The sequence below is a fragment of the Osmerus eperlanus genome, chromosome 7, assembly GCF_963692335.1.
Source record: "Osmerus eperlanus chromosome 7, fOsmEpe2.1, whole genome shotgun sequence".
NCBI classification, from domain to species: Eukaryota; Metazoa; Chordata; class Actinopteri; order Osmeriformes; family Osmeridae; genus Osmerus; species Osmerus eperlanus.
This window is the reverse complement of record NC_085024.1, coordinates 14,064,201-14,090,764: the sequence shown is the minus strand read 5'-3', so window position 1 is coordinate 14,090,764 and position 26,564 is coordinate 14,064,201. Positions and strand designations below refer to the sequence as shown.

The window sequence follows — 26,564 nt, the reverse complement described above, 5'->3', positions numbered from 1 at the left end:
TACCACAGCAAAGTCCGTCACTTTATTTTTCATACAAACCAAAAGTTCATTATTTTCGTACATTATATTTAATGTCACATAAGTTCATGTCCAACAAAATTGAAATGAGGAAGGCAATGAGTCGAGAGTAGAAGGAAAAAGAAAAAGGAGAGAGAGGGAGAGAGAGGGAGAGAGAGGGAGAGAGAATGACACAGAGAGAGAGGCTGACAGACAGACATCAAACAATGAAACTCAGACGGTAACAGCTCACCATAAGGAGGTTCGGGTAAATGCTCCAAGTCTAATGTACTAATTCAAAATTTAAACAATAATTCAATCATTAAAAGTTAGGAAATCAATTTAAGTTATTTTTGCTATAGTTGATAGGAAGCTTTCTGAATGACATTTTCGACCCAAACCTTAGTGCAATCTATACAAAAGACAGACGGACGCAGCCCCCCCCTCCTGAGGTACAAGACAGTGACCCCCCCCCCCCCCCCCACATGCAGCACAATAACCGGGGGTGGGGGGAATGAAGGGGATGGGAGGGATAACAGTCTGAGGTTGTACAAAAGAACTGGAAACACAGCCTCCAACATATATTGCCTACTGGATGTTTTTCATGGCTGCCCATTAGTGTGATGGTGAACAGTGGACTGACGTTCTGGGTTCAGGTCCTTCAGTTGTCCCTGGAAGAGAGAGAGAGGGAGGCAGGGAAAGAGGCGGCGGGTGTGAATGTTGGAGAAGGAGGAACAGAAGACGATGGCAGGGTAGAGAGGTAGAGGAGAGGTGGAGGAGAGGTGAGGTGGAGAGGTGAAGGAGAGGTGAGGTGGAGGAGGGGTGGAGGAGAGGTAGAGGAAAGGAGAGGTGGAGGATAAGAGCGGTGGAGGAGAGGTGAGGTGGAGGAGAGGTAGAGGAAAGGAGAGGTGGAGGATAAGAGCGGTGGAGGAGAGGTGAGGTGGAGGAGAGGTAGAGGAAAGGAGAGGTGGAGGATAAGAGCGGTGGAGGAGAGGTGAGGTGGAGGAGAGGTAGAGGAAAGGTGATCTCTTCTCACCAGGTGGGCCTCAGTAGTTGATCATCTTCTTGACAGCCTCGAAGCACTTCCACTTGTCCGGGATGTAAAAGGGCTCGAAGATGTGCGGGAAGGGCGTGTCGTAACCACACACCCTGGCGATGGGGGCCTCCAGGTTCAAGAAACACTCCTCCTATTGACACACACACACACAAGCAGACACACGTTTGTCAGTGTAAGCAAGACGTGTCACTCACCTTGACACGACAGCACAGATTCAGCAGATGGCTGTTTGCTACTGACACTGTCAGCCAAAAAGGCTAACAGAACCACACAACACGCACTCACCAGGAGGAACAAGCAGAACTAGAGGGTACAATTTCTGGGGAAATTGTAGGGTGTGCTTGCTTGCGTCGGTTGCACAGGGGTCCGTTTTTTAATGACATTTTTACAACTGATATTTCTGTATATTTTCTATAAAAATGCATAGGGCCTACTTATTATTTATAAAGATGACATAGATTTAAAAGCATCTTTTTTTTGCTGCTCATTTAGCCTACAACTCAAAATACGAGTGAAGTGTAGAATGAAATATGATATCTTCTCATTTCCCCTGCAAGAGGCAGCCTCATAGCTGAATCAAAACGAATACATTTGGCAGACCGGTGTAAAAATTGACCTAATCTCTATGACTTAAACGTCATTTTAAGTTTTCCCTTCTCGTGATATTTTCAGGCATTTAGCCTAGCTACTCATATTGCATTCATTCATTAACCCCTTTGAAGATTATTCTACGACGTTACCGGCAGCAGAAGATGGAATCGCGATTCAAACAGTACCATCTGCTAACTGAAAATATGCCCCCAAAACGTAAATAAGCTTGACATTTATTTAGTGGAAAATCGCTCATTCATAAAAAGCTCACTGGTAGCGATCATTGTCAGTAACAACGCAAAATGCGATATATCCCTGTGTGGAGAAGCTGCCCCGGTAAATTGTACTACTACAGTACAGTACTAGACTACTGCTGTGTTCGTCTTGGTAGCGATTGCTTTGGTTGAATTCGATTAAACGTTCCGTTGTACGGTTTAGGCTGAAATTAATTATTTTCATGAACAGATTGACAAAGTTTAGGTTGTGGCAATGAAGTTCAGGTTAGTAGTCAGATAGTTTCACCTATTGAAAGACTTTTGATTTAAGTAAGGGGCCCGCCGAACATGTTCTGTCGCCGTTTGACTTCCTAAACAGCTGTGTACTGTACAGTAGATGTTTTTGTAGTGTCTCGCATACTAGGCTACAGCGTTGCAATGAGCAACACTGGTTTGAAACCACAGGTAATGATAATTTCACCAACAAATCGTTTACTTGTAATGTAATGTCATAATAAATCCTACAACGAAAATGTATTTGTGAGGAATGTTTATTTTAACGATTGAAACGATTGAAAACAGATGCATCATAGACCACTGTAGTGTGTAATGTGTTGCCCGGGCAACAGAGGCTAATGTCATGATGCTAATGCTTCAGTGAAATAGTAGACTACCGTTTCCGAAAGTAGATGTGGGCCTACTTCCTTAATAATATCAGCTAATATTGTACATTACATTTCATAATTGTGTTTCACATCACAAAGTAAAATGAGTAAATAGTTATCACCCTGGCCTCTTTGCTTGTGGCGTTCCTGCAGCTGCCTTGCAGTAAAGCTATAGTTAGCCTAGCTATCCCCCAAGTTAACAGATGCGAAACGAATGTTCTGCTACAGGTAGTCACGCGTGTTTTCGTGACGTTAGTGTATGGCGTGAAATTAGTGCCAGGAGAGCGAGCTCTGTAAAAACGATTTGTAACTTGCAAAAAAGATTTGTCTCTGTAGAAAATGATTCGTGTACTTGCAAAAAAAAGTTTTGTGTCTCCGTAGAAGAAGGCAAGATGTGTGTACTTGCAAAACAGATTTGTAACTTGCAAAAAAGATTCGTGTACTTGTAAAAAAAAGTTTTGTGTCTCCGTAGAAGAAAAAGATTCGTGTACTTGTAAAAAAAAGTTTTGTGTCTCCGTAGAAGAAAAAGATTTGTGTACTTGTAAATAAAAGTTTTGTGTCTCCGTAGAAGAAAAAGATTTGTGTACTTGTAAAAACAAGTTTTGTGTCTCTGTAGAAGAAGGCGGGAACAATGCTCCCCAAACCATCTAAGCCAATCAAATATAGCCATTTCTGTGTCTAGTATCATTGGACATTTTCGTCTGTCTATCACACAAAGAACGTCAGCGAATAAGAACAAAACTAGAATGCCGATGATTTCAATGGCGAGTCATTTGGTAAGTAGTTCAAAATATCCATGGGCATGTATCTTTAATGCAACATTTAAAGATTATTCGGTTAGCACACTCTTAACAGTATAAATTAATGGATAAGAGTCGTAGTAAGTTGAATAGTTTTTTAATGTAAACATGTATTCGGATATTTAATTAGACGACCAGTCATTAAACCTAGCATTAGTTGGACAATGTGCAGCTAAATTGCAGCCGGTAAGCATCATACTAAGCGTTCACAACTTTACATGTTTTTTAATGTTGGTGTATTCGCCATGCTAAACTAAATATGAGCTGGACACACTGGATAGATCTCAAATGTTGGCTGGGAAAGTTAAGCGCATAAAATAAAAAGATATGGATCTTTCACTCTAGAGTGTATTATTTACTGCAGCATTCATTTCGAATGAAAACCACTAACTATATTGAGTGATTTCGCGGCAGTTCCCTGCCATTTAGCTGCACATTGTCCAACTAATGCTAGGTTTAATGACTGGTCGTCTAATTAAATATCCGAATACATATTTACATTAAAAAACTATTCAACTTACTACGACTCTTATCCATTAATTTATACTGTTAAGAGTGTGCTAACCGAATCATCTTTAAATGTTGCATTAAAGATACATGCCCATGGATATTTTGAACTACTTACCAAATGACTCGCCATTGAAATCATCGGCATTCTAGTTTTGTTCTTATTCGCTGACGTTCTTTGTGTGATAGACAGACGAAAATGTCCAATGATACTAGACACAGAAATGGCTATATTTGATTGGCTTAGATGGTTTTGGGAGCATTGTTCCCGCTTTCTTCTACGGAGACACAACACTTTTTTTTACAAGTACACAAATCTTTTTCTTCTACGGAGACACAAAACTTTTATTTACAAGTACACAAATCTTTTTCTTCTACGGAGACACAAAACTTTTTTTTACAAGTACACAAATCTTTTTTGCAAGTTACAAATCTGTTTTGCAAGTACACACATCTTGCCTTCTTCTACGGAGACACAAAACTTTTTTTTGCAAGTACACGAATCATTTTCTACAGAGACACAAATCTTTTTTGCAAGTTACAAATCGTTTTTACAGAGCTCGCTCTCCTGGCACTAATTTCACGCCATATAAGAGTGTGCTAACCGAATGATCTTTAAATGTTGCATTAAAGGTACATGCCCATGGATATTTTGAACTACTTACCAAATGACTCGCCATTGAAATCATCAGCATTCTAGTTTTGTTCTTATTCGCTGACGTTCTTTGTGTGATAGACAGACGAAAATGTCCAATGATACTAGACACAGAAATGGCTATATTTGATTGGCTTAGATGGTTTTGGGAGCAGTGTTCCCGCCTTCTTCTACAGAGACACAAAACTTTTTTTTACAAGTACACAAATCTTTTTCTTCTACGGAGACACAACTTTTTTTTACAAGTACACAAATCTTTTTCTTCTACGGAGACACAAAACTTTTTTTTACAAGGACACAAATCTTTTTTGCAAGTTACAAATCTTTTTTGCAAGTACACAAATCTTGCCTTCTTCTACGGAGACACAAAACTTTTTTTGGCAAGTACACAAATCATTTTCTACAGAGACACAAATCTTTTTTGCAAGTTACAAATCGTTTTTACAGAGCTTGCTCTCCTGGCACTAATTTCACGCCATATTAGTGACGTAGTGACGTTAGTGACTGGCTAGCAAATTAGCCACCGTTAGCTTCACTTTTCACCACAAAAACGCAATTTCTACTTAAACCATGCAACGGAACGTAAATAAAAATACAACCAACGCAATCGCTATCAAGACGAACCTTTTGACACCGCCGTTGTGTATGTAGTCCAAATATTGACTGATCCTTAGGGGGGCGAAAATAAACAATAATAAATAATAAATATGTGAGAGAACAAAGGTTGTGCCCTTGCCGAAGGCAAAGCACACCCAATGACAGTGTACAACACCAGATAATATAAAAGGTTAGCTGAACCAGGATTTGGGAGACTGTGTGCACTAGCCCCCCCTCCAGCAAAAGCCAAAGCGATGAGGGAAGCTGGAAGTGTTTCTACAGGTTATCACTTCAGGGATGTGGGCCCAAGGCTTGTTTGGGTCTTGTTTACATTTGCAAGGGACGCTGAATTGAGAAAAAAAAGATACAGTTCCATCTGGAGAGTTAAGCATAATCTGGCAGGTTCTGGGGCCCCCGAAATAACAAATTGTTTCAAGATGACGTCTAATGGATTGGTGTTTTCTTAGCCCAGGTTGTTGAGTCTGGTTCAGGCAGGTGAAGGCTAAGAGGAAGCTCAGAGAAGCTAGGCTAGCTTTGGCTGCTGAGTGGCAGTTGGCCAGGCAAGGCAGAGGGACTCTCCCACAGATATAACACACACCACTCCCACAAAGACAGGATGTGTCCAGCCAGGCCCGAATGCCTGCACACTGATATCAGGAGGATGAGTCATGCACACACTGTTGTGTCAAAGTCAGGTCTCTACGGAAAAGAATCCCAACAGCCCTTAGAGCCAGCTTGGCTCTAAGCGGTGGCATAGCGGTGGCTTGCTTACACGAAGGTGTTTGGAACCCTATTTCACACAGACAGGAGCATAGGAGAGTGGGAGTTGTGGACCAGTCCACAGACAGGCCCACGGAGGCAGACAGCACCACAGGCCCAGTCTGGGAGTCAGAACCTAGACTGTAATCTCCTCTAAATACCCTGCTGTCTTACTGGAAGCCCAGCAAAGTACAGTCTCTCGCCTGGACGGTCACCACAGCTGGACCGACGCACAGACAACGGCCACACAGATCCCAGTCCGCCGTAATGGCTGTTTATCTTAGAGGAAGAGCCTCATTATATGCAATATACTTAAATGTCAGAATAAAAATATGACAGCATGGCCGGTGGATCCATGCGTGGCCGTCCTGCAACAATCCCACTCAAGAAACCGAAAGGACGAGGTAAAAATACGCCCAGATTAGCAGTTGTGTGTTTAGACTCCTGCAACGCACAGAGGTCGTCGGCGACAAACCGCAGACCGTGGGAGGTTAGTAGTCGTCGCAGTGTGTCGGCGACGTAACAGCCTATCACGGGCCACGCCACAGGCAGACTGGGGTCCTGGGCTTCACCCATAACGAACTTACATACACAGATTTATACACAGACAGCCTGTCATGACTATGAGAGGGGAGGGGGTTAGAGCCCTACAGATATTGAGACAGGCTTACTCGGGTCTTGTAGACCCCTACAAACACACAGAGAGAGAGAGAGAGAGAGAGAGAGAGAGTGTGTGTGTGTGTGTGGGGATGGGGGGGAGTTGTTTTGGTTTTTCCTACTGACGCTGGCGGCCAAAGAGGAAGTCTTGGACATATCTGTGGCAGAACATGAGCCTGGAGTTTGTGAGGGCAGGCGAGGGAGAGGGAGCCCCTGAGAAGTGGCCGCGCTGCCAGGACCAGCACGGACATCTGGACCGGGTCTTCCACACTCAGACATACCGCCGGGACAGGATTTTGAGAACATCGAATCCAGATTTGTTCTTTTCGGATACTGTACTGTGTACTGCATTCTGGCCAGCCCGCACAACTCACTTTAGACAAAGGGAAAACAAACTACCAAGGCTGTGGGGGGGCAAGAAGGAAAAGGAGGTCACCTCCTCTAAACCCTCGTCTTTAAACAGCATCACACGCATCCATAGTTCTGGTTCTGATCAGAAAGGCTTTTGTGGCAGAGGACCACGGGCCCTCGGGCCTCTCCTCACACCAGCAGGGCTGGAATGGAACCGGTTCTGTTTGAAGTCTGGTCGAGGATCAGGATAGTGCTGGATTCCTGTTTGGGTCGTAAGGCTGTACCCTGTCTGATTTGTGTTGCTGAACCAATATCCTTTCTCTCTTTTCGTCTCTGTCCTCCTCGCATCTCTCTCCCTCTCTCCCTCTCTCCCTCCCTCCCTCCCTCCCATCTCTTTCATGATTTCTATCTCTCTCAGTTCTCCTCAGTGGTGACTCCAGGTACAACACAAAATCTATGTTTCCACGTCCCTTGCTCCTGACCTGACGCCAGACTCTCCAGACTTCCTTAGCCTTCATCAGATTAGGACAGCTGTCAGCTTCCTGTGAGACAGTCCAACCCCACCTCGGCACCCCCAGCCTTAGCTCCTGAGTGGTACATCCCAGGTCCACCCCTTGTCTGAGTAGTCGGCTCCAGGCCTGTTAAGAGCTGGGTCATGACTGGCCAGCTCCTCTGCTCTCGTGAACACGCTGGTTGTGAGGAACACCATTTCCTGGGCTGTTGTTGTTACCGGTGCTCTTAGCAGCGTGACCCAGCCCTGATTGCTCGTCACCTTCCCGTTAAAAGCCCTATATTTAGCCTATATTTTCCGCTGCGGCTGTTTCCCTATGACTCATCCCATCCGCCCCTAGGCTCCGCCCCCGGGCATCTGGTCAAGGGGTGAATGACCTCCATGGATGGTAGCCAGTCTACTGTCCACATACCTAGCTGGCACTGTATGGTATGATGATGCCCTTTCCAATAGAGGCTCGTCTGCCCCAGCCTCTAGAGATTAGGGAGAGTGTTCCTTTCACCCTCCATCTCAGCCCTGTCCTCCCCCATTAAAACCGCTGTCATCGCGTCAATGCAGGCCTAGTAACCGTAGCCGGTCTCCCGTGCCCCTCCATAGGATGCTGTGCATCGGCGCGTCTCATTCTAGAACCTTCCGGGCTGACAGACGGCGGAGGTCGTACATGAGGAGGACGTGCCGGGGCGGCTGACCAGTCAGGACATCTTCTGGCACCTGAAGTTATTACCTCAGGGGGCCCACTGACATACAGGTATCACTTTCATAGGCAAGGAGAGACATATTAACCCCCCCCCCACACACACACACACACATCAGAGACACATTGCCCTTGCAGAGATGCTCAATCTTTCTCTTTTGCCTGTTCTTTGCCGCTTCACTACCACTACTACACAATCTCTCTGTCTTACCTGCACAGTGGAGCTGATTTCAGCAGCAAACCCTCCAGTGACTGGAGCCTCGTGACTGATAAGCAGACGTCCAGTCTTCACCACTGACTGTAGGGAACACACACACACACACAGATCAATAAAGGCTGCTTATCATATTTGGTATACTCTTTGGTTTCCCAGCTGCCACTGGGATGCCTGAAATGTCCTGGAGATGTGTGTGTGTGTTTGTGTGGGGCGCTCTTATACTGTAGGCCTAACAAGTTCAGCCATGAAACGTTCTGGTATGAAATGAAAACAGTTCAGATCAGAGTTTCCCTAACACAGAGATCACAAACGTCAAGGCACATACTTTTGGAATTTCTATTATTATTTCTATATTTGTGATTGAGATAAGATACAGGACATGTAAGGGGGAGAGAGAGAGGACATGCAGGGGATGGTCCGCTCTGGAATCCAACCCGGGCCCCTGTAGTAAGGCCTTCACCTATGTGGTACGCCCCCCCCCCATATGAATTACAACCTTTGTGAATGTGAACGTGTGTGTGTGTGGGGTTCAGACGCTGGAGGGGCTTCCAGTGGTATCATCTGCAGACCAGAGGTGCTCAGGGGTACAGGGGGGTCTCCAGGTAAGGCTGGGTGTGGGGGTGCCCTTCATACTGACAGCTCGCCCTGCTCACTGCTCTGGACCCTCGGGTGACAGGCAAACAGACCCTGACGCGTTACGCCTCAGTGGCCTCGATGACTCAATGTAAACTTATGACCTTGGCCAACGCTAAGATCCCGTGGGTGCCCCTCCCTGCACAGAGACTATTTCTTAATATCGGCTCGGTCTCTCCCTCTTGCAACACACAGGCGGGTGCACACAGTTTTGCTGCGAGTCTTGTGGACACACATCTTCCCACTCCTCCAGGCAAGACGGTGGCACACCTCTCAGTGAGAAGCAGGTCGCAGGCCGAGGGGGAGACAGACAGATCTGGTGCCGTACGTCATTAAAAAAAAAAACAAGAAGGACCCAGAGACGACGGCAGACTGGATGTTGTTCTGCTCCACAGGGAGACTTTAAAGGTCACCGTCCCTCAGCCTGAAACGAGTCTGAAATACGATATAAAATAAACACGCCGTCAGATTCAAACCTACCAGGCTCTCTTCCCCCTGCTCCGATCCGACTCAGCAATCTGCCTTTACGAGCAGGGTTAGCTTCTTTTTCTTTTCTTTTTTTTACAGCCCACGGGCCTGTTTGGGTCTGGAGCCACTGTTTAGGGTCTGGACGGTGACTGGGTGGCTGGATCTGGTGTATGCGGGACTCACTCCAAGGGAAGACGATAGGGTTGGGAAAACAGACGGCGATCCCCAAATTTGTTCTTCGCCTGAAATGTTTCGATGTTTCAGAGTTCCGGTTTCCACTCGCTGTGCCGAGGTGGAGAATCGTACGGGTATAAAATATGCTATAAAACTGTGGGGGCTAGAGACACACACACACACACACTGTACTCTCCTTCAAGGTCCTTAGACCGTGTCACTTCCGGAGGACAAAGGGGTGGTTTTGAGAAGAGATCCACTCGGGCTGTGTGGTTTGACCTCTATCTCTCGGTCCCCTCTCATTTAGCCATCAGAACCAGGCTTTCATGCTGGCTGACTTGGACCCGGGTAGGACCACAACGTTGCAGAGCCGCAGAGACAGTGGCTGGGCCTGGGCTAGACCACATATGAGGATGAACAGGGGACTGGATCCAACAGGAAATTACACGCTGTGGACCACAATGCAAACACCAGGTTGAGGCAGGTCCAAGATGGGTTGAGGCAGGACTAGGCAGGGTTGAGGCAGGCTGGGTTGAGGCAGGACTAGGCAAGGTTGAGGCAGGCTGGGTTGAGGCAGGACTAGGCAGGGTTGAGGCAGGCTGGGTTGAGGCAGGACGAGGCAGGGTTGAGGCAGGACTAGGCAAGGTTGAGGCAGGCTGGGTTGAGGCAGGACTATAGGCAGGGTTGAGGCAGCCTGGGTTGAGGCAGGTTGTTGGTCTCAGGCTGGGCCCAAGTGAGGCTACATGGCGACAGCAGAGGCTGAACTCAAGTGCTCATTGTGCAGCAGGGCTGTCATTAGGCTGGCCACCGGCTTAGCTGCCGAGGGGAGGCTGATGTTTACTAGCATTCCCATGCACACCCAGCGGAATGAACTACCGTACCCTGCCCCGCCCCACTCTCTGGCGTGGGCCTGATGCTCTGGCTTGATTCACTCAACCCTACTTCCCCCCCGGTCAGAAGGACTGCCAGCAAGCTCCGTTCACACAGGACTAGCCTGACATGGCCTCAGGGTTACAAGGGTCATGCTGACAAATACACGCTCAATGCGAGTGTCTCCCAGAGTTTGTTGATCTTCCCAGCCAGGCCGTCAATCACCCAGCAACAGGAAGTGAAAGTTTAGAGTCCTCGCCAGTAACGATTCGTTCCTCCCACGACCCGCTGGCCATGCTGCCTTTCTTTCTCCCCTGACACACACACACACGCACCCTGTCATCATGTGCAGCCGCAGGGGCCTAACTCAGCGCCACCATGTGATCTGTGTGACAGATGGAGCAGGGGTGCAGCGGGCATCTTTAAAGTGGCGCAGAACAGTCAGCGGGGTGAGACTGTGCCGAACAAAAAGCTGGGTAAAACACAGAGGAACACACACACAAACGCACACATTTAAAGAGAAACATAAACATGGACACATACACACACACACACACACACACACACTTAGAGGAAAACTCAAATTTATCCACACACTCCAGACTTACGGGGAAACGTACACACACACACACTAGCAGGAGTGTCGCGGCGCTGGGCTTGTGGCCAGGCCAGCACTCGGGAGGAGCCAAGACGCCAGGGGAGACCTCAGACAGAAATAACTCCAAACATCCCATAATAGCTGCAAGCGTCCCATAATAACTCTAAACATCCTTAAAGACACATTAGAGCCAGTTGAACTCAATTACACCCTGACACACTCACTGTCACCCTGCCCTGGTACCATACGATATTACCTGTAGCTCACCTCAGACTGACTGGCAGGCGGGCAGGCAAAGCAATCATCTCTTCCTCTGTCAAATGAGAACCTAATCAAGGGTAGTCAGCTCAGTTTGGAGATGACATGGCTGACAGTATGAACCAGGTTCCAGGTGCTGGAATAATACATCCATACCCAGCCCCCTGGCCTTTCCTCCATACCCAGCCCCCTGGCCTCTCCTCCATACCCAGCCCCCTGGCCTCTCCTCCATACCCAGCCCCCTGGCCTCTCCTCCATACCCAGCCCCCTGGCCTCTCCTCCATACCCAGCCCCCTGGCCTCTCCTCCATACCCAGCCCCCTGGCCTCTCCTCCATACCCAGCCCCCTGGCCTCTCCTCCATACCCAGCCCCCTGGCCTTTCCTCCATACCCAGCCCCCTGGCCTCTCCTCCATAACCAGCCCCCTGGCCTCTCCTCCATAACCAGCCCCCTGGCCTCTCCTCCATAACCAGCCCCCTGTCTTCTCAGCCCCCTAGCCTCTCCTCCATAACCAGTCCCCTGGCCTCTCCTCCATAACCAGCCCCCTGTCTTCTCAGCCCCCTAGCCTCTCCTCCATAACCAGCCCCCTGTCTTCTCAGCCCCCTAGCCTCTCCTCCATAACCAGTCCCCTGGCCTCTCCTCCATAACCAGCCCCCTGTCTTCTCAGCCCCCTAACCTCTCCTCCATAACCAGCCCCCTGGCCTCTCCTCCATAACCAGCCCCCTGGCCTCTCCTCCATAACCAGCCCCCTGGCCTCCCTTTCATAGCCAGCTCCCTGCTCCAACCTTTCCACTCAGGCCTGCTATCAGCCTCACTTCCAGCTGACTTTGATGAGCTCAGTCTGTCCAGAACCTGGTCCAACACTCAGCTAAATCCACCCAGATCAGCTCCACCCCCCCGGAGCCAGACCTTTCCCAGTGGAAAATGGACCCGCAGGTCCCTCCACCCCGATTGGCCCAGTCCTCAGCCTGCTAGAGGAACACTTGGAAACCTCAAGCAGCTACAATAGGACGACTGGGCTGGAACATACTGGAGTAAACCAGCGGAGGCCAGGCTGGATATGCCCCCTTCCATTGTCCTTCTCTAGCGGCGCTAGCTAACGGAGTGACACAGAGAGGAATTCACCTCAGTGCAGAGCCCAGCAGAGGAATGCAAGCAGTGGCTGTTGCCTTCTGGATGAATGGAAAATCCGGCAGAGAGAAGGAGGGAGAGGGAAAAAAAGAGATAGGAGAGAAAGAGGAAGGGGGGGGGGGAGAGAGAGAAAGAGAGCAGAAAAATCCTTAGGGAGTCCCAACAGCAACACTAACCGTCTACCGTCTACTAGTGTGACTTCACTCTGGGAGCAATGGTGTCGTACTTCCACGGCAGACCTCCAGCACAGCCCCATAACCCCAGGCCCGGACCTGGAACTACCCCTGAAGAAATAACAACTATGACTCCATTTTCCGCTGATTAAACCACCGCGACACCACCACAATGACCCCCCCCCCCCCCCCCAAGGCTAGAGCTCAGTGTTCCTTTAGTGTAGTACAGAACCGAGGCGCAGACGCAGGCCCAGACCCAAACCTCAGGGTTTTCTTCATGTGTCATTCTAGGCAGATGGTTTTATGTAACTCTCAATACTGCGGTACGATGTGGAGTATCCAAGCAAGCAAGCTATCAGCGTTAACTCTGCCATACCGAAACAACTGGGTAGTCGGTTAGGAAAAACCGGATCAAGCGATCCACACCTACCGCAAAGCTTAATCGAAGTTGGGAGATGAATTCAACAGTGATTATGTCGACTTTATTGACCTTCACAGCTGGTTGGAAGGTTTAACGCATTCTGCTTGAACACGTCTGTAATAAATTACCCTTCTAATTGAAAAGTGATGTCTGTAACAGAGTTGGGGGATTGCGTTTTGTGTTTGTTTATCTTGGTTTGAAGTCTTCCTTTCTTATTTCAAAGCGAGAGATGAGTTACGGCCAATGAGACCCCTCGATACAGGGATGTCAGCAGCGAGCGTTGGCGCCAGCATCTTAAGAGCTCAGCGAGCTAATTTAAAGCTGCGGTCTTAGTCGCCTGCATTCTCCCCTCTGTCTAGCGCGCACACACACGCACATACACACACACACAGACAACCCCGGTCACCTCGCTACCTCCATTCAACTGATTAATGAAGAGAGCGAGTCGGGTCCTCTGGTTGCCAGCTGAAGCTCTAACACAGTTCCAACATGGCCTCTCAGCGACCTGGCCGCTGGCTCCTCTACACACAGTCCTGCTCAGGGCAGACACGAGACCAACAACAGCCCCCTCTTAACGCGCGCACGCACACACACATACTCTCTGGTTGTTTCTGACGACATGGTGCCCGTGACTGGGAAACGTTTGGGGTCGACCGACCCTGCCAGGCAGTGAACACCAAACCTCACACTAAAGCCGCCATGCTAACCAGCGACGTTTTATGTTAGAGGCCGGTTTGCATTGGAGCGTTAACTCTGCACAAAAACAGTATTGCTGTTATTAGATTTCATTGAGAAGAGTTTCCCACAGTGGTTTATCTGGGTCTAGTTGATCACATCACAGCCACAACAGTCTACTCTGCATCATTTACATAAACAAGCCCAAAAAAATTAAAACCAAAAAGAAAAAAAACATACATATATATAAAAAACATTTCTATAAATGTGAGTTTCCATATCGGACTGTGGTCAGGGGTGCTGGAGAGAAAAACACTGTTTTCCATCCTTCATCCTGGCAAAACAGCTTTGGAAAACAAAAACTGTACTTCACTTTGAAGCCTACATCAAGAAGCAGAAAAAAAAAAAAAAACATGGGAGTCAAAAAACACTATGCATTCTCCCATAAAAAAGTGCATAATTATGGATTTGCTTTAGCGAGTGTAGCCACAAACAAGGATGAGGCACAGTCTGTTAAACTGGACGCAGCGTTCCAAAAGCAGGTCTCTGGTGTGTGTTTGCCCTGCATATTCATTCCACTTCAGCTGTTTTCATGTAAACATGCTTTCTCTGCTCTCGGTGCCCAGGTACTCTGGTCACCAGCTGTCTTTGACCAATATCCACATTAAACCTAAAACACTTAGAACTGGAGACGGGCAGCCTGATAAAAAGGTCTTATCAGCAGCCAGTCAGCCGGCAGGCTCCACAGCCAGTCAGTCAACCAGTCAAGCAACAGTGCTGAACAGACACCCCTACACCTGCTCTCCTCGCTCCTCCTCCTCCTCCTCCCCGTCCATCCAGCCGTCTCAGACCCTACCTCTCACGGTGGTCAACGCTTGATTCAGTGGAGAGAGAGAGAGTGACGCACAGAGACGCCGGGATGCGAGAGTGAGCATCGCCTGCGAGTCTGGAGGGAGCCCAAGAGCGGAGCAGTGTCCTGAGGTGACTTCTGGCTGCGCTGGTGAGTTGAGCAGGTTCATCCAGAGACACTTCTGGATCAGAACTGTATCTCTCCCCTGCCCACAGAGATCTCTTTCCATCTCTCGAGGCAGGAAATCAACGTGGAATGACAGAACGATAACAGGCTGTAAAGGTATTAGTATAGAACCTGAAAAAACGGATCCTTTTCACACCATAGGGTGTCCTCCCTAACCTAGTCCCATGAGACAGTGACCTGTAATGGATATGGACTTAGCTCAATGAGATTTCCAGTCAAGGGTGTTGGGGGTGGAGGTTAGGGGTGGAGGCAAGAAAAGTGGGCCAAACTTTCCCCATCCTGGTGGTCACATGACATTTAGCAGACGCTCTTATGCAGAGCGACTTACAGTAAGTAAAGGGACATTCCCCGGGGCAAGTAGGGTGAAGTGCCTTTCCCAAGGACACAACGTAATTTGGCACGGCGGGGAATCCGACCGGCAACCTTCTGATTACTAGCCCGACTCCCTAACCGCTCAGCCACCTGACACCCATGACCCTGTTAACCCAATAGCGATCAGGGTTAAAGGTAAGGATCAGGGTTAGCCTTATTTTGATAACATAAATAACTAGAGAGGGTACAATTTCTGGGGAAATTGTAGGGTGTGCTTGCTTGGGTCGGTTGCACAGGGGTGAATGACATTTTTACAACTGATATTTCTGTATATTTTATATAAAAATGCATACTTATTATTTATAAAGATTACATAGATTTAAAAGCATTTTTTTTTGCTGCTCATTTACAACTGAAAATACGAGTGAAGTGTAGAATGAAATAGATGTCTTCTCATTTCCCCTGCAAGAGGCAGCCTCATCGTTGAAACAAAACGAATAAATTTGGCAGACCGGTGTAAAAATTGACCTAATCTCTATGATTTAAACGTCATTTTAAGTTTTTCCCTTCTCATGATATTTTCAGGCATTTAGCCTACTCATTGCATTCATTCATTAATAAAGAACCCCCTTTGAAGATTATTCTACGACGTTACCCGGCAGTAGAAGATGGAATCGCGATTCAAACAGTACCATCTGCTAACTGAAAATATGCCCCCCAAAACGTAAATAAGCTTGACATTTATTTAGTGGAAAATCGCTCATTCATAAAAAGCTCACTGGTAGCGATCATTGTCAGTAACAACGCAAAATGCGATATAGCCCTGTGTGGAGAAGCTGCCCCGGTAAATTGTACTACTACGGTACAGTACTAGACTACTGCTGTGTTCGTCTTGGTAGCGATTGCGTTGGTTGAATTGGATTTAACGTTCCGTTGTACGGTTTAAGCTGAAATTAATTATTTTCATGAACAGATTGACAACGTTTAGGCTGTGGCAATGAAGTTCAGGTTAGTAGTTAGATAGACTTTTGATTTAAGTAAGGGGAGTGCCGAACATGTTCTGTCGCCGTTTGACTTCCTAAACAGCTGTGTAGTGTAGATGTTTTTGTAGTGTGTCTCGCGTAAGCTACAGCGTTGCAGTGAGCTACACTGGTTTGAAACCACAGGTAATGGTAATTTCACCAACAAATCGTTTACTAATGTCAGAATAAATCCTACAACGAAAATGTATATGTGAGGAATGTTTATTTTAACGATTGAAAACAGACAACGCTACATCATAGACCACTGTAGTATGTGTTGCCCGGGCAACACAGGCTAATGTCATGATGCTAATACTTCAGTGAAATAGTAGACTACTGTTTCCGAAAGTAGATGTACTTCCTTAATAATATCAGCTTATACTGTACATTACACATCACAATTGTGTGTCATATCACAAAGTAAAATGAGTAAATAGTTATCACCCTGGCCTCTTTGCTTGTGGCGTTTCTGCAGCTGCCTTGCAGTAAAGCTATAGTTAGCCTAGCTATCCCCCAAGTTAACAGATGCGAAACGAATGTTCTGCCAAAGGTAGTCACGCGTGTTTTCGTGACGTTAGTGACGTTAGTAACGTCAGTGACTGTGGCTAGCAAATTAGCCACCGTTAGCTTCGCCACAAAAACTTAACTTGAGCCTAAACCACGCAACGGAACGTAAATTCCAATAGAAGCAACTCAATCGCTACCAAGACGAAACTTTTGACACCTACGTTGTCTATGTAGGCCAAATATTGACTGAGTTTTAGGGGGCAAAAATAAAAAAAATAAAAAAATAATATATATGTGAGAGAACAAAGGTTGTGCCCTTGCCGAAGGCAAAGCACACCCAATAATATATATGTGAGAGAACAAAGGTTGTGCCCTTGCCGAAGGCAAAGCACACCCAATAAAAGATTCCTTATTTAGGTCTATTTCTAGCCATATGTCTGGCCTCTAACCTCCTTTAAACCATCGGAGCACATGTATGGTCTGGAGTATGACCTCTGTATGACCTCTACGAACTCTGGAAAAAACGGTCAAAAGTATAGGAGGACCGCCTGATACACTCCCTCCCCCCCACGCCCCCTTCCCAATACAAACTATGGCCAACCACATTTACCATGACAGAAAACAGACCTTCGGCAGGAAACCATGCGAAACCACACAAACATGATGTACCATGAACTCTCCTAACATGCGTTTAATGGGTGACAAGGGCCCTTGCTGCTGGAGCCAGACTCCCCTAGTTCACCCTGCCACAGCCTGGTTCGCTTAGCCAGTTAGGTCCCGGGGGCATTTGTTTTGGCTCTCCCCTGAGGACGGGGGCACCCAGCCAGCTGTCCGAAAAACGGGGATCTTAGGCAGAAGCAGACAGCAGAATTTGGTTGAGGTTCGGGGGCTGGATGGGGAGGGGAACAAGGAGGTCCATTGTGGGGAGAGGTGAGGTGATGCGGGGCCCTGAGCTGCAGGCAGTCAGGCTCTTCAGCAAAGGATCATGGGAAGCTTCATCTTCAACCAGACCTCACAAATGGATGAGTCCATTGCCATCCAATCAGCCGGCTGCCCTCTGTCAGCAGTTTGTCCGAGGCCCTAGCTGGCCCTTACAAACAGGCCACATGGGCTTGATCAGAGTCTGGAAACCAGAACGGACTGAGTGTTCGTTCGAACACAACACTGTGGCAGGCTCGACTGGCTGGCTGGCCTGAACAGCAGAAGACCTGGAAGAGGGAGACGGCGCATGTCTGTGTGGTCATTTTGCTCAGCCGCGCAGAGGAGTTGGACTAAAATACCAGGGAGACCAAATAGAAGGCAGAATTCAAACTGGTTAGCCTGCACAGACCTACTAGGTCGACACTGACAAGAGGGAGACAGACTCCTCCCCCCTTCCTCTCCACTCATCCCCTCTTTCTCTCCTGGGCCATGGATGGGACGTCCGCATGAAGGGCTGCCTGTAATGAACCTATTAGTCCAGAAGGACCTGAATGAATCCACTGGTCACAGTCCAGGCCCAGTTCAGGGTGGCTGTGGTCGCGGAGTCCCGACTGGACCCGGCGAGGCCAGGACACTTCCCATTCAGCTGATCCCTAAATGAACGACTATTAAGTTTAACTGGGCCACTGCAGGCCGTCGGACAGACCGACACGGCCCGCTTCCCGGTGTCCGTTTGACTGGGATCCCCTCCCACGTCCCCTGGGGCAGATGGAGCTGAGTGCTTTTAGGGTTTCAGTCAAGGCCTCCACTGGAGCGCCTCGACGAGCGCACGCGCACACACATCCCTGGATCGAGCGAGGCCGTCGGAAAACGGCGTCGATCCCCTCGTGCTGCTCAAACACACGCACACACGTGGGCGGTAACAACCCCCCCCCCCCCCCCCCCCACACACACACACAGCACTCGCTGTGACTCACAGTGCTCTGCAGATATAATAGGCCACTCAAAACAGAGCGCGCGTCCTCGGGCTCTCCACACCCGCCTGTGTGCTAATCAGCCAATTAGAAGGCTGACGGCGTCACAGTGCCGGGAGTATGCCGGGTGATTTAGACACCAGGATTAGGAGTCTGGCACTGGGGCCGGAGGCTGACATGCCAGGGGCCGGCCACAGAACCGGTCTGGAGTCACAAGGGTCAACCTAGGAAACCAGAGAGGATGGGGTTAGCTGCCGCTAGCCTCTGCTAGCGCTGTCGCGGTTCATGTACACAGACTGTTGACTGGACGCTACTATCACTGGTGTCTAGATGGTTGAGATGAGAGGACCAGAGGAGGGGGGGGGGAGAGACTGGAGCTCCTGGACCACCCATGCTCACCATCTACCCATCCTCCCCCACACCTGCGGTACAGAGGATGTGAAGATGTTTGGCCTAGCTCCATCCCAGTGAGGTCATCCTTCCCCGGCTCTCATCGTCTGAACATGGTCAAACCACCTCAGGATGAGTGAGTGACAGAGAGCGAGAGCGAGAGCGAGGTCTTACATCAGACATTCTCTGACAAACACCCGCATTTGTTTTCAGTTTCAGACATAAAGGCACATCTGGACATGGGGATGCATTGTGCTTTGGACTGACTTTAATGCCAAAAACAAAAGCTTGTAACATGCAGTCATACGTGGCAGCCTGGACAAAACGACTTGTGGTTCTGCCTGTGATTAATTCATGCCCTTCCGAACTAATAGGTTGATTAGAGGCGGCCTCTAAAATAGACGCCACATCATACCCCAGGAGAGGAAGGGGGAACGAGAGGAAGGGGGGGGCGGAGAGGAAGGGGGCAAGAGAGGACAGGGGTGAAAAGATAGGAAACAGGGAGGAGGGGAAATGAAGGGTGGAGCAGAGCAGAGGAGGAGAAGCGTTGTTGACAAGACCAACAGCTTGTCCCCAGGGAGCGGAATGTGCTTCATAAACACACTCCATGGAGCCATGTTAATGGGGCGACACTTCAGAAAAACCGCCACGTTTATTATTATTCTCGTCATCATCAGTACTAAGATGAGTCACCATGGGATGTCTGTGCAACAAAACATCCCCCTGACAGAAGTCTGTGAGGCTCATTTCCAGGGCTCAGGGAAACCAGACAACGAGACTCAGGAATACTTCATTAATGCAGGTTGGACAGACCATAAAATAACTACCCTGACACAGTAATCGTATCCCTGAGTCTCGACTGTTATGGCAGACACAAACACACACACAAACACGCACATCAAGGCGCGCTCACACAGACATCACAGGGGCGTGCGCACACACGCGCACACAAACCCAGCCACAGACGGAGACAAATTCACACACCGAGACACACAAGCACACACAGTGTAATACCATTTTATGACTGCTGGTTATGTGATAGTCTGGCATCGGTAGAACGCAGCACAGATCCACTGGCTCTGTGTTGTACCACAGGGACCCTCAAACTACCTTATTAAACTACAGCAGAGACAAAGAGCCTCTGCCAGGAAGCCCATGTGTGTGCGGGTGTGTGTGTGTGTTATTGTGGGAGAGAGAGCAAATCAGGACAGCAAAGCTTGCTGCTTCCCACATCTCTCCCACCTTTAGCATCATATCATGTGTGTGTGTGTGTGTGTCTCACCTTGCAGATCGTCTCACTGTCCCAGGGCAGGATGGTCTGCAGATCGATAAGCTCACAGGACACGCCCAGTTTCTCATTGGCCATGGTGACCACCTCTCTCATCACTTGAACCTGAGAGAGAGGGGGGGGGGGGGGGAGAGAGAGAGAGAGAGGGGTCAGGGGCGAGCAGGACAGACAGCCATCACTTCTGGTCGACTTTGAGAGATCAAAGGCAATGGAGGTAAATCCCCCCCCTCCCATCAGTTACACCCCCACGCCCCCCGGCAGTGTAGGGGAGAACAAGCCGGGCTTAGAGGCAGCTCTTTGTAAGAGGGGGGCTGAAGACTGTAAACCCTGCAGAGAGGAGGGGAGCAGGGTTTACAGGCGAGCGTGTGTAGAAGCTGAACCTTGTTCTGCTATAACACACACACACACACCAAATCCTACCTGCGTTCCCCAGGCAACCAGAGTGACATCACTTCCTTCCTCGATGACCTCTGCCTGCGAGAGGGGGATGGTGTAGGACTCCACTGGAACCTGCTCCACTGGACACACACACACACACACACAAGTCCATACTCTGCTCAACAAGGCTTCTTTTGCACACGTACATCGCTCTCCAAACACCTGCATGAGAGTGTTGTGTCGAGTCTTGGCTGAGATGCCTCTCCTGTCCTCACATCAGGTTGTAACCTGATGTGAGCTCCCCAGGATGGAGGGTGAATATGGGGAAGAACAAACAGAATACTGGGGAGACGACTAGCACATATCACACACACACACACAGAAATACGGATGATTACAGCCCCCAACCGCAACACATGTTCACATTGGCCTCAGGCACACACAACTCATTCGATATGGGGCTTTCCAGAACTCATCAATCAGCTGTTAGTTTGGTGTGTTTTCCCCATCAGCCCCATCTATGAGTTAAGACACACACACACCCTGAACTAAGTCTAATGGAAGGAGGCGAGTTTGTGAGTCCTTCCTGTTGAGAAAGCCATAAGCTGCAGGGTTAAGAGGGCGTAGTTCGGAGACTCAGGCGAGAAGGAAGGAATCTGTGAATGCATAGAGCAGCTGTGTGGAAGCACAGCTAGCACACACACACCCTCTCACACACACACACACCCCTCTCACCTGCAGCTCTGTACAGGATCTTGGGCTCGAAGAATATACAGGGGTTGTCGTCAGCGATGCAGGAGAGAAGCAGCCCCTTACACTGCACTGGGCCCCTGGGTATAACCACCTGGCACACACACACAAAGTTATGATCCAACATTTATGGTTTCCTCTTCCAGTGTATAGGTTAGCTGAGTCCTGAGGACAGTGGTGGTGAGGTGGCGGCGTGAGAAGTCCACATCTTATCAGGATGACCTTCAGAGAGCCGGCGCAGGATGTCGACTGTACGCGCTGCAGATACCCACCACCGACGAGGCGCGCTCGTAAACCTGCTCTGACCGGCTTCAAACCTGCTCTGACCAGCCTCAAACCTGCTCTGACCGGCCTCAGCAGAACGACCCCCCCCCCCCCCCCCGTCTGTGTGGGGGCAGTGTTTGACATTTGTAACACGCGCTCCCGGAACCACACGTGCGTCAAATCGAAATGGCGGCCGATGGGATGCGTCTCTCCGCCCCCCCGCCCCCCCCTACGGCCATCTCCAGGTCTGACGCACACGAATCGACCTGCCTGGGCTCCTCTCTCTCCTTCTCATCTAACCAGATACGTGTGTGTGTGTATTGGGGGGCTATGGAAAGGGGAGGGGGGGGGGGGGTCATTGGGCTATAACCAGAACCAGGAGTCTCAAGTGTTCCACTGGACGCTCGGCTCATTAAAACTCGAAGGAGCGTAAGAGTTCACCTCAAGTCAGCTAACTAGCAGGTCTCCCAAGTAAAGATTTTAGCTCCGGGTCTCATCCAATTATCTGCGGGAGATACTGAACGTGGACGACACAGAAGAGGAGGAGAGGGCGAGAGAAGGACAGAGAGAGACAGACAAACAGAGAGAGAGACCCAGGACCGGAGAGGATTTGGAGGAGGGTACCCACCTTGATGCCGGGGCAGTGGGCGAAGAAGGCCTCGGGGCTCTGGGAGTGGTAGAGGGAGCCATGCCCCACGCAGCCCCACGGAGCCCGGATGGTCAGCTTACCACAGTCAAAAAGGTTCCCCGAACGGTACCGGTACTTAGCTGCCTCGTTCACTATCTGAAGAGACAAACAGCAGGGAGGAGAGACAGGAGAGGAGAATGGAGGCGAGCGGACAGGAGAGAACAGAAACAAGGATTGAAATCCAGCGAGACCACATGTCACCCCAGTGTAGTTGGCACCTGTTGCTGGGTGGTAGAATACATCAGCAGATATCATTAACACGGGGCCGTGTCGGCATGGCAGGCGGCCAGCCCCCTTGCATTGTGGTTCTGCTTCTCCTGGTGCTTTACTGCTGTCTAATTACAGCCTCGTCAGGGGACAGGCCACTCACGGTACAGGAGCCAGGTGTGAGCAGTTAGGACCATTAGCAGACAGGAAGAACACATCAGCACCCTGCCTGTCTCCCTCAACCCCCCCCATCCTCCATCTAGGCCTGCCTGTCTCCCTCAACCCCCCCATCCTCCATCTAGGCCTGCCTGTCTCCCTCAACCCCCCATCCTCCACCTAGACCTGCCTGTTTCCCTCAATCCACCCATCCTCCATCTAGGCCTGCCTGTCTCCCTCAACCCCCCCATCCTCCATCTAGGCCTGCCTGTCTCCCTCAACCCCCCCATCCTCCATCTAGGCCTGCCTGTCTCCCTCAACCCCCATCTCTCAGAGCGAGCGAGCGAGAGCGAGAGACAGTGGGGGATCTGACCTGGTCGAAGGCAGGGTAGATGTAGTCGGCAAACTGGATCTCGGCAATGGACGTGGCTCCTGCTACGGCAGCTCCGATTCCAAATCCCACAATGCCCTGCTCGCACAGCGGAGTGTTGAACACCCTGTCCTTACCTGAGGAGACGAGAGGCTTGCTCAGACGTCTTGAGCTAGCCATTCACGTTTGCAAAACCAAGCTAGCAAGCAGACAGTCAGGTTGTTAAAAATGATTTACCCCGCAAATGAATCAGCAAAAACAATATACACAATTTCACCTCAAAATACCCCCTTGGCACACTGTATTTTCGGATCAATTATAAATAAATCCTCTAATACACAGATGTATAGTAAAACCTTTAGCACAATTGAGTATGGTCAAAGTGCATTGGAGACCCTCCTTGTGTGGTAGTGAGCCTGGGTAAGAGACCCAGTCTCCCAGCCTCCTCAGAGTAAACCCAGACACACGGCCATGCAGCCTCCACCCTGTAATCTGGGAGGAGCCCTGGGAACAGGGCTCTCCATGTGGGAACCAACGCTATTTCTGTCCTCTGGCACTTTGTGTAATCGCCAAGCTCAGTGTTTTTCGGCTCCCCCCAGCTTCACTGCTGTCCAGTCAGCCACGACCTCAGGTGACCTTTGCTGGGGGGGCGGGGTGCTGACTCCGTATGCTCCGACTGGGCCAGCTCTCCGGATTTGGGGTGAAATATAGATCAGTGTGCGCTGTCTGGGAACTGGCCTGGTAGCTGACAGTCCCTAAACCTCTTTTTTTCTGGTTCTGTTGTGAAATAATCGTAATTTAGGGTCAAAAGTTATGAACTCTGGTTCTGACAGTGAGACTGTGATGGAAGGACTGTTGCTTGAGTTTTACATGCTCACAAATAAACACACACACACATACACCAAAGCTTCTGACCTTTAAGGAGCAGGGGCACAGACAGGAGACAATAAGAAAGGGACAGCGAGCGACAAACGCCAGGAGGGAGAGAGAGACACGTTGTGGGCGGCTGTTTCCAGGTGACCCGTGTTCAGCCACAGCCTGTCTAGAGTGGAGGCCGCTCGAGAGGAAGCGAGGCCGGCCTCAGTTATAGCCCCGGTCTGTACTGCCACACACACAGCTACCTGTTAACCTGCCCTGACAAACTCATCTCTGTGTGACAGGACCTGGCCAGACTGTCTGAGGTCTGACCTCTCGGTTCACCTGGAGAGAAGGATAAAAAACAGCTCATTCTTCTCTCTCTCCCCCCCCCCCTCCCGGAGAGAGGCACAAAACCGTTGACACGGGGATGAGATGGAAAATAATTATGTTTGAGGTGGCTGAGCACGGCTGACGTCAATGGAGACAAAAGGCAGCAGGAAAGAGACAGATTTGTAAAGCTCGCACTCCAACCCTAATCACACATCCCAACCAGGGTGCACTCTGCTAGACTCTGGTAAGGGTGGGGAGGGGGGGCAGGAAGGAGAGGTGTAATTGAATAGAAAGAGACACTTGGATTCATTGTGACGTGCACGTCAAAATGTGTGGGGTGGCAATTGGAAGAATCTTATCGTCATATTAGAGTGTAGCTCTAATATGATCGAAGAAATCCAGTCAAAATGATCTACCATTCACTGAACCCACTTATAAAAGGTACACCAGATCTTGTCAGAGTTTGTTTCCAAGGTATCCTTTAAGGTTGACAACAGAATACGCAGGGCCCTTCTGGACCTTTGGGTAGGCAAAAACATAAAGACCACATTCACTATGAAGATGTAATCCTGTACTGCCACCTAGTGGCAGACCACTTATGTCACCAGGAAAAGTATTCCTTCCTAATCCACCTTTTGTGTTGGTTTCATGGTAATTGATTCTGTGTTCCCAGTCCAAAATGACCACCTCGTTATGGCTGATTATAAATCCATAATAATACATTCAGAATCATCCACTGTTGTGTTGCAGTTCTTGTGAAACTTGTGAAAACTTCTATTTGCTATTTATGGCCTGTAGGCCTCTTTAACCTGACCTCATACAACATGTTTTAGTTTAAACAAAAATAATGAAAGGAGTATTTTGACTTTAACAAATACTTAGATGAAACATACTGTGCTATTTATTATATTATTGTGAGGGTCTGGGAGAGGAAGTGTGTCCATCCTATGAATGGGCATGTGCATGAACTCATACACTAATTGTAGTGTAAGCCATTCAATTCTAATAATTGGTCATTTTTTATATTGACCAGAACACAACAGAACATTAAAAGCAACTACCTCGATTTATTGTGATCTCAATCTACCAAAGAAGCAAAACAATTATGGGAAACAAACCCCTTTTTCAGCTGGTACACTCATAATACAAAATGTTTAATTGATTTCCTGTCACGTTTCCTCCATGGTTGTAGTTTGATTTGCAACTCCAGCAGTAGGGAGTGAGTGTGGTGAGATTACGACAGGACTGAAGTTCTTACCATATTTGTCTCGGAGTCCCACCGTGCAACGGAACACCCCTCCAAAGGCAACATCCTCCCCAAAGATCACTTAGGGACAGTAACCATGGAGACTCATGTCACACATCAACAAGACATACAAATGACAGTAGAAAACTCAAGACAACGACAAGTTATTGTTCATAAGTGACATTAAAAAGTTTTTTTTATTTTTTATTATAAGTGAATACAATCCACAGTGAAATGTTTAGCTACCTGCTGTGGGGTCGCTGGCAAGAGTGTTGTCCAAGGCACTGGTCACAGACTGGAATAAATTCATCTTTGTAGTGGGGCCTTGGAAAATATAGAATTATTTATCATTTTACACACAAGGCCTAACGTTTGACTGTATTAAAGTAATCCTTGTAATCTTGTACAATGCTGTATTCTAGGGGAAAATACATTGACATTTCAGTACTTGAAAGCAATTTCAGGGGTCATCCTTCTCTGCACTGTCTAATTCAACATTATTTAATCTGTTGACTGGTGTCATTGGGATGCAAGAAGACTGAAACACAGTTTCTTCATTCGAGTGGTTTCTGCCATAATCATATATACATGTCTATGGTTTCTGCAATCACTAGCGTACAAAACGTAGCATTGACCCTGCTACAAGTAGTAGAAGGCGAAGAAATTAGCCACTTGATGGGTTTCGTCACCCTTGTTCTGAGTACAGCTGTATCCCAATACGATCGTGTACGTGCTACAAAGGGACACCGAAATAACCTATATTGAGCCCATTACCCATTTTAGTTGATGCTTGTGCTTAAAAACATGTATCCTCTAACCTTATTTGGCAAATGGAACAAGGGCACTAGCATACACACCGGGACCCTTATATTTTAGTAAGCTAACTAGTTAGCTAGCCCACTTACCATAGTTTGTGGGAACAGGGTCAGGGTGATAGGTGAAGTGTGCATGTCTCCGCTGTGTCTTTACTTGAGAGCTGCAGCTCGGGGATAGCTTGAGCAAGGAAGTCCCGAGACAGCTCTGGGCATTGTTGGTTCGGGAACCTCGGAGTAAGAACCGTGCAGCGGTCGCCATCCTTGTTATTATACTTGCAACAGGAAGGACAAGCAGTCAGCCCTCCATGTGGAAAATGCGGTTATGATTGGCTGGGGAGGTGGGTGGTAATAGCAACAGTGTCGGTAAGGCTGATCGTTT

At 48.7% G+C, this 26,564-nt stretch overlaps 1 protein-coding gene across 1 annotated transcript; it reads right to left on the bottom strand.

The window, feature by feature from the left end:
• bckdhb (branched chain keto acid dehydrogenase E1 subunit beta) lies at positions 1-26,497 on the bottom strand. The gene is made up of 11 exons (XM_062465044.1): positions 26,276-26,497; positions 25,617-25,694; positions 25,383-25,451; positions 22,940-23,073; positions 22,144-22,299; positions 21,237-21,345; positions 20,544-20,641; positions 20,118-20,228; positions 8,268-8,354; positions 1,034-1,184; positions 1-668 (listed from the first exon to the last, which is right to left on the bottom strand). The coding sequence occupies exons 1-10, from the start codon at positions 26,442-26,444 to the stop codon at positions 1,044-1,046; spliced, it is 1,152 nt and encodes a 383-aa protein (XP_062321028.1). The 5' UTR covers positions 26,445-26,497; the 3' UTR covers positions 1-668; positions 1,034-1,043.
• Between the last annotated feature and the right edge of the window lie 67 nt (positions 26,498-26,564).